Here is a 9,215-nt window from a genome sequence, read left to right as displayed (position 1 = left end):
CAAATATACTGTATTTTCACATTTGCTAGCAGCATCACTACACATGATGCTCTTAAATTGATTGGTTTTACCTTCACTTCTCACGCACAATGCTTTACATATATGTTTTACCTCACATGCTCACATCACATTCTCATATACTAGCTTTACATTACACTTCACCTTACAAAGCAGCCTCACATTGGGAAGCATACTGAGGTAAAACTAGGAAATATTTGAATGTTTTGGTGCACATGTTTTTAGTCTACGTGACAGATCAAGTGGTGTGTGTGTGTGTGAGAGAGAGAGAGAGAGAGAGAGAGAGAGAGAGAGAGAGAGAGAGGACTTGGCAAATGGCAATGCTTTTTTAAGCATGTAGGTTAGATAAGGTAACGTTATCTGAGGTAAAAGTTTATGTTTTGCACGACAGCTAACGGCTGCTCCTCGTGCAGGAAGGAGGTGGCGTGTGCTGACGTCGTATGAGCTACTGCGCTCTGATTGGTCCTGCGCGACTCACCAGACATCAGCGCGCGCTCGAGTTCTGCTCGCAGTGTTGCCAGATTGGCAATATTTGACACAGTTACAGACGTTCGGATGGTTACACCGTGTGGATACTCGTTTGAGTTGTATACATCAAGAGGGATTGTTACGAGTTGGTCCAATCTGGCAACCCTGCCATTGACTCGTGGTATGAGAGTCTGAACGGTAGGAAGACAAACATTTGAGATGATGTGAGCACATGGGGAGGAAATAAATCAGCTGGAACCTCATTCACTTGCTTTATAAGGTGCAAGCGTGGACAGAAGTGGATTTTATCCTTTAGATCTTATTTTTTATTTGTGGACAGAAAGAAAGGACGTCTTGTCAATCAAGGTACCAGTCTGAAACTTAGTTTCATGTCAAAACATCTGGTTGTGTTTTTCTTCTTTCTAATAGGTTTTATATGATTTTTTTGTCTTTCCAGTGCCAAATGCCGAGACTAGAGGACCGCTGTTGGAGCTGCACCGGTGTGAAAGCAAAAGATTTGACAGATTTGTGTCTCTGGATGGCGTCTAAAATGGGTGAAATGATGTTCATGGTCACGTCAGTGCTTCTCCGTGTTCGCTCTGCTAATTTAATCCGTCGTGGGCTTGTCTTGTTTGCTGTCGGCGTGGTTTTAGCGTTGGTGCTTTATTTCCTGCAAATACAACGAAAAGACGCCTTGTTCCCTGATGAAGTGCTGGATACTTTGTTTTCTTCCGCCTGGTGGATTCCTCTATGCTGCGGAACAGCTGCTGGTCAGTTTCATTTATTCAGTATTATTTATTCATTCATATATCGTGCTTTTGTTTGTTTTTGTTATTGTTTGTGCCGCTCAACGCGGATGAATCCCGTCTTTAGGGCTTGGTTTGTTTCGTTTCGTTTCTAACGTTTTAACTCTCGAGCTCTGATTGTATTAAAAAAAAAAAACTAAAGGAAGCAGCCGCAGGTCTGTCCGCGTGCGCTGCTCTCTGATTGGCTCTTCCAAAAACGGGTGAGCGGCGCAAATGCACGCTATTGGCTGATTGCGCGAACACGCCACTTAACGAAAAAGAGAAACACGGAAGTGGTGTGTATGTGTGGTATGAGTGATACGTCACTCGGCTACGCCCACACCCCCACCTAACTCAGGCAGAGATGAGGACAAAAGCAAATTTTATCTACGTTTATTTACATTCAGCAGACGCAAAAAATGTATCTAAAGCGACTTACAAATCCCTCAAACCAAGCACATAAAATAGTATGTTATTCTTCTTCTTCTTCTTCTTCTTATTATTATTATTATTATTATTATTATTATTATTGACATTCTGTTTACTATGAAATGTCACTTATTTTGAAGGTTGAATTCCAAAAAGCTTTCATTTTAATTAGCATCACCAGTCAGATTTTCTTATGGTGCATGAAATTTGTTTCTAAGACAAGAGTGAAGTATAATCTTCATGTATAAATTTATTTCTGAATTAAAATGTTTTTATGAGAAGTTTCTGCTTATAAAATGAAGTTATTTTGCCCCTAAACTTCAGTACTTGCTCCTCATGAAGCTGGTTGAGATGTTGAAAGCGTATCAAAGTTTTATCAGGAATTTTGATCATTTCAGATCTAGACTAGTTTGGATTAATTTAACAATTTTCTCAGCCACCGCATAATTCACTATGTGTCGTTTTAAAGCATTAATATATTCAGTGCTCCTATAAAGTGGTACAAATTAAACTTTTGGCTAGTAGTGAACATTCGGTTTTTCTATTCTTTAACACACTAAAAACAAACTTTACCCCAAATGTATGTATGTTTTGTTTTTTTCCAGCACAAATTCAGTTATAATACTTAATATAACATGTAATAACATTATGACATTAACGATAAATTATACAATTATGGAATCAGTCAAAATTAAACAATTAAAGTCATTGGAAAATCCGGAAAATCAGGAATGCATCTTGTTGTTGTGAAGTATAAATGTCATTTCAGAGAGTTAGCTTGGCTAAAAAATAAAAAAAAAAGGAATAACACATTTATGATGTCATAACGCTTGTTTCCTTATGAACGGCGTTTAATTTCCAATGTTTCCTTCAAGTTTTGTCGCTGTAACCATGGAAATACGTGGCATGTTCGAGCAATGCCAGTGCGTTGTGCGAATGGTCCAGCGTTTTTGATGAAAACATTTGTGGAAACGTGCTAAAAAGTTGAAGGAAAGCGATTCACTGACCTCGATCGCAAAGCTTTTTTGGAAACAGTAGCTTTTTCCCCTTTAGTTTGTCCACCCCGTTTTTTCCTTTTCCATGGGGTCATGATTCATCTCCTAAGTGCTTTGTTCAGTTAAACGTTTTAAATTCTTAGCTAGCTTTAAAAAAAAAAAAACAATTAGACAACAAAAAGTAGATAACCTGAACAGCGAATGTAAGCACGATGAATGATTTATCAACAGTTCTGTAAATACTAATGTTGCTAGCAACGAAACGATATCAAGCTTCGTAAGCTATCGTAAAGCTTCTAAGCTTTGTTAGCGGCATTAACATTTTGAATTAATTGCATGCCATAACTGACTCACGTTAACATTGTTGTCATTGTGTTGCTGCAGCTGTGGTCGGTTTGCTGTATCCATATCTGGACAGCCATCTTGGAGAGCCGCACAAGTTTAAGCGCGAGTGGGCGAGTGTCATGCGCTGCATCGCTGTGTTCGTGGGCATCAACCACGCCAGTGCCGTATCCTTACCAATCCCTGCCCCACTGCACCCACACTAATCATACTTTAGAGTGTGTTTTCTTAAGGGTTTTTTTTGTAACTTTTCCTTTTTGTTTCGTTTTCAAATCCCTCCTGTTTTCTTGTACTACTCACGGACTCATTCGTGGTTACTTGTCCTTAACTCAGCACTGTTTCTCAGAAGCTGGACTTTGTGAATAATGTGCAGCTATGTCTCACGCTGGCTGCTCTGTCTCTGGGTCTGTGGTGGACGTTTGATCGCTCCAGGAGTGGATTCGGTTTGGGCCTCACCACAGCGTTTTTTGCCACACTCATCACACAGCTGTTGGTCTACAATGGCATCTACCAGTACGTCTTCATCTATCACCTTCGTCATTATCTGTTCTACAGACATATCACAATAACACTTAAAAAAGTGGCTAAAAGTGGGAAACTGGACATTTCAGATGTAGCATTTTAAGTGTTAAACCACGTGTCTGGTCTCCTTGTCAGGTTTCCATCTCCGCCGCTGGGCTACGTTCGCTCCTGGCTGCCCTGCATCTTCTTCTCTGGAGGAGTGACTGTGGGGAACATCGGCAGGCAGCTGGCCATGGTTGGACATCTCTTTAATGTTGCTATGTTTTTCTGTCCAACAGTGGTTAGCTTATTTGTTTGTTTGTTTTTTTGTTTTTGTTTAGTTTTTTCAGTCTACCTCATGGTGTTCTTAGAACACAAGTTTTCATTTGTATTAAAAAGTTTTCCTTTCTGTAAAACTAGCTTCCACTAAGCCTGTTCTGTTCTGTGTCCCTTCAGGGTACAAACGAGAAACCTCACAACGACTAGCGCACAGCAGTGATGGACCCAAAATACCACAGTGGGGAGGAATCGGATGCTTCCCGTCGCATTTCCACTCCCTCCTAATCTCTCGTTTGTGTCGCTGAGAGAAATGGCGGGCGGACTGTGTGTGTGTGTGTGCGCGTGTGTCCTATGGACACAAAATGGACAAAACGGAACTCATAGTCGATGTTGACGTCACCACACAATTGTTCGTGTTGGCATGAGAGACTGTTATGGGGTTAACTTCCTGTCAAAAAAGTAACCAGACATGAGTGTACGTCGTTATTTTATAAACCCAGAGTCAATTTTGGTAAACCTGTAATGTTGCGCCTCACGTTACGTGAAGCCCTGCCTCCTCACCTTCCTGGTGCCATCCACCTGGCCCCATCCCCTCAAATCTCTACAGCCTTCCACCTGGCTCTCACCATCCTAGTGCTATCTACGCGGCTCCTCCCGCTCACCTCTCTGGAACAATCCACCCCCCACCCCCCCTTTAAAAACGTTACAATCGGGAGTTTTTCGCTCCAAAAGTTACTTGAGCGAATCATAATAATGTGATCGAGGTTTTTTGCGTTGGCAACACGACACCGATTTCTGAATCTGATGCCAGATTTGTGATCAGTAAACTCGTGATATTGTCATCGCGGTTACTTTGTAAAAGAACTCCGTAGAGTTATGTAGCACAACTGGGTTCAGTTGTTCACTTCTACAGTGTGTTAGCCTCATAAGTGTGTGAGTGTGATATACTGCAGATATATAGACTGAATCTGAAGGAATTGTGTGTGTATGTGTGTAAAAAATGATGGTGGCCAAATATGTGCTTGGGTTGTTTTTTGTTTTTTTTCTTCTTCCCCCCATTCTGTGTGGGAAAGCGATGTTAAATGAAAAGGGAAAAGTTTCAAGGCTGCACAAAAATGTCTGCCATCCAAAGAGGAGGCGTGAACGTTTGCTAATATTGTTATTACTATTACTATTAATAACAATTATTGCTAGTGTTACTTTCCAGTGAGACTCATTTGCCAAATGAAATATTTATCATTTAATAACACGTCCTAGACGATGTGTGACATGACGCCAGGTTAATTCACGTACGCCTTTTTATACGATGGATCGTGATGTTCAACATGGACATTCATAGAATATCCGATGATGGGTTTTTGTCCCTTTGTGAATGGGAACGCATGTGCGCGCTTAAATACGCAAAATGGACACGTTTCGTTTTTATGAAGGTTGTTCATTGAAAAACATAAAATAAATTTTAAAAAATTTTCATTGCAGCCTTGAAGATTTTGCAATCCGTGATTGCCTTTGTATTATAGAATGAGTGCTTTTTGTCACTTTTTTTTCCCCTTTCTTTTTCACTTTGTGTGTTGCCCACCACATGTAATCCAATTCTGTTAATCGTACAAAAACGTGCCGTATTTTCCGGAGTTGTAGACAAATTTTCAATGTGACCACAAAACTCAGTTGTTCAGAAGATGCTCCACCCAGCACACGCTCTGATTGGCTGACAACCATATACAGTTGTGCCAGAACTAGAGAACGGGGCATTTATATTTATATATGTATATGTATATGTGTGTATATATATATATATATATATATATATATATATATATATATATATATATATATATATATATATGTATATGTATATATATATACATATATTATATATATATATATATATATATATATAAAATATATGTATATATATATATATATATAATATATATATATATGTCGTGAATCTACACAGCGTAATATATATATATATATTATATAATATATGTATATATATATATATATAATATAATATATGTATGTGTATGTTGTTGGCAAGCCTTCGCAAAAAATAAGATGCAAGCAGGACTATGAAGCATTTCGAAACCTGGCTTAGATTTACACAACAATTATATACGTTTAACATTTTGCACGTTTTAGCAAGATCTAGTATCGGTTAACATTTGACCAGACTTGAAATAATTGACACTCCTCAGCCAATCAGAATCATATTTTCCTTGCATAGTGTCCTTGCTATAGAACACTTGAGAATTTACGAGGTGTGCCTTTTTATATTCTGGAAAATACGGCCATTTTTTTGTAACTTGAAGTGCAATCGGGTTATAACGAGCCTTGATTTATTTATTTCTATTTTTTTCTTTCATAAAGGATCATATGCAGTACGAAGAAGCAATAACTCACTTTCTGAGTTAGTTTACGTTCACGCACAAGCTGATCTTTTCATGACACCAATGACCACTTCTACTGTTCTGAGTAAAAAGTGTGTATCGTCACGTTTTACCTGTCGAGTAGTATTAGTGAAATGTTTGAAGTGGAGGTGCGAGAAGCGGCTGGAAGATAAAATATTAACGCGAATCGCTTACAGGACTTCAGTTCAGGGAAACGATAAAGACTCGAAGTGAACGAAAGCTTTATTTTATTTGAGGAATTTGACATTTTTTATTTTTTTTTGGACTTGTTTTGCTTTTTGTCTGTGTTTTATTGTTGTAGTTGCATGATTTCTACTATACTGTCTATAAAATAAAATGAAGTTGAAAGTGTTGATGTTCCTTCGGAATGATTTATTAACAGTTAAAGATTTTCTACCCAGGATCGAATCTGATTGGCTGACACATGGTTATGTCAGAGTTGGACAACGGGGCATAACATTTAACGTTCACATTGAAATTATTGGTCTTGAGATATATATGTATGTATGTATGTATGTATGTATGTATGAATGTATGAATGTATGAATGATGTTCAGCTCCTTGCTGCATGTATTCACCCCAAAAGTTACTTTCTGCATTTTGTAGTGTTACAACCTGAGACTGAAATGACTAATGGTGCCTTGTAGGTGGTACCTTCTCAAAAGTACAGTTAGTGTTATAGATTTAACCAAGTGCTGTGTCTGCATATGAACAGATCTAAAGCCAGTACTGCTGTAAACTCTTTCAAAAGTAGAGAAGAGGAACTTTACTTCTACGTTCACAGCGTGAGCGGCCATGTTGGTTTGACGGCACCCATGGAAAAAAAGTTGACGAGCTGAAATTTCAAGTTGGGGGGGGGGGATTATTTGTTATTACTTGGGATTATATGTCGTGAATCTACACAAATTAACCCATAATGTTAAAGTGGAGAAAAACTGTCTGCAAAATTTATTATGAAAAATTGTGATTGCATACATTGGTCAGCCATAGCATTAAAACCACTGAGCGGTGAAGTGAATAACATTGAATTATCTTGTTACACTGAAAACTGTCGAGGGGTGGTGTATATTTATTCGGCAGCAAGTGAAGAGTCAGTTCTTGAAGTTGATGTGTTGGAAGCAGTGAAAAAACGTTCAAGCGTGAGGATCTGAGCAATTTTGACAAGGAAGCAACTTCTGACAAGTCCAGAACGGCAGGTCTTGTTGGGTGCTCCCGGTATGCAGTGGTTAGCACCAGCTAAAAGTGGTCCAAGGAAGGATGAATGGTGAATCAGCGACAGGGTCATGGGCACCCAAGGTTCATTGATGCACGTGGGGAGCAAAAGCTAGCCCGCCTGACACGATCCCACAGACGAGCTACTGTAGCACAAACTGCTGAAAAACTTCATGATATGAGCAATTTGCTGTGGTATAAGAGGAATAAATCACTTCGGGATGTTCTGTAGTAGGAAAAGAATCAACTCGGGTAACTCCGCTTTGCCTCAGGTTGCATCACGCTACCCTGCCGTTGATTGTTTTCATGTAACAGCACGTCCTGTCATGTTTATTCCTTACTCTGTAATATATCTTGTTTAGTGTGTGTTAGTAAAAATTAGCTGCCATCTTGGATAAATCTATTCACCTAAAGTGACTTGAATCTCATGTTGTTGAATCTCGGCTTGTCACAAGATGGCAGCATTTTATCTCTTCAGCTCATCGTTTTGCCATGGTCTTCATCCTGAAACATTAGAGATTATGGAACAACACTCAAGCAGATGTGTGAGGGATTCCCAAATCTCATGCAGCTAGTACCCTGGGATTAGCCTGACCGAGGACCTGGACTAATGACATTAATTTCACAAGACTGCACGCGCTACCACATATTTTCCCATTCGACCCTGGTTCGGGAGAACGCCCTGTCCCACCCCAGTTCAAAACAGTACAATGTGTGTTCTCCAGGAGCAGGTTTGGGAATACCTGCGCTATTCTACAGATTCCGTAAAATGGCTCCCGTCCTGTAGATGGTGCTGTTTATTCTTTATTACCAATCCTTATACACACAATTTTGAATTGTCCATTCAGGGTGTCTTCAGAGCACACAGACAGACAGACAGGTGGGAAAGCCGGCGTGAGACCTCACAGACGTGTCCAGCTTTTTTCTCTCTCTGTCTCTTTTCCTTCCTGAGAAAGTTGCGCTGGTCTTTTGTGTGCCGCCACTCAAGCGGAACGTCCTCTCTCTGTCCGCAGCTGCTTCCTGCTTTGTCAGGACCAAACAAATCCAGCGTCACTCACACACACACCCACACACACACACACACACACACTGATCCTTTATCCCTTACACACACTACACTACCCCTTAGATTCTCTCTGCACTTCAGCTTCGATTTAAATGATCCCTGGACTGGACAAAGACAAGCCGAGAGACAGACAGGTCAGAGGTCAGAAAGACACGCACCTGTACCTGATCTCCAAAACACTCAAATCTAATTAAAAAATAATAATCTGCTGATTGGCACTTAATTTAAAAGCTATTTTAAAAGTACACCACATACACCTTTTCAGGTCAAAAGTCATGACAGGGACCCTTACTAACAGGGACTAACCTTTATTTCCCATTTATTTGTTTGATGTCCCAATTTTCTCTTCCCTATTGTACGAGTAAATTCTAAATGAGTCGCTATTGAACACTAGTGCACTACATATGCTGAAGATATTTTTTATTCCCCATGTAGGCTACCGGGGTCCAAAGGTCTCATTTAGTAGGGAAAGTGTAGAAAATGGATCTTCTCAGCAACAACTTGAAGAGTAAAAGTAGAATCTTAGAAATACTCGGATGGGTTTTGAATTTCTGAGTGCTAGGTGTGTTTAATGGAAGAGATCAGACTTGAGGGAAATCTGACCTTTTATAGCTACAACAGGGTCGCTATCGCATCATTTGCTTTAACTGACCTAGAAATCCTGAATACTGAATATACAAGATACTGAACATTTACTATCTTTCTT

General features: G+C 39.6%; 1 protein-coding gene across 1 annotated transcript; it reads left to right on the top strand.

The window, feature by feature from the left end:
* The first annotated feature begins 557 nt into the window (after positions 1–557).
* insig1 (insulin induced gene 1) lies at positions 558–5,275 on the top strand. Its single transcript, XM_017472812.3, has 6 exons — positions 558–852; positions 944–1,256; positions 3,080–3,204; positions 3,384–3,550; positions 3,695–3,794; positions 3,995–5,275. Exons 2-6 carry the CDS (start codon positions 950–952, stop codon positions 4,022–4,024), a joined length of 729 nt encoding a protein of 242 aa, XP_017328301.1. The 5' UTR covers positions 558–852; positions 944–949; the 3' UTR covers positions 4,025–5,275.
* The last annotated feature ends 3,940 nt before the right edge of the window (positions 5,276–9,215 follow it).

The sequence above is a fragment of the Ictalurus punctatus genome, chromosome 7, assembly GCF_001660625.3.
Source record: "Ictalurus punctatus breed USDA103 chromosome 7, Coco_2.0, whole genome shotgun sequence".
In the NCBI taxonomy this organism is placed as follows: Eukaryota; Metazoa; Chordata; class Actinopteri; order Siluriformes; family Ictaluridae; genus Ictalurus; species Ictalurus punctatus.
This window is presented reverse-complemented; position numbering and strand designations above follow the sequence as displayed.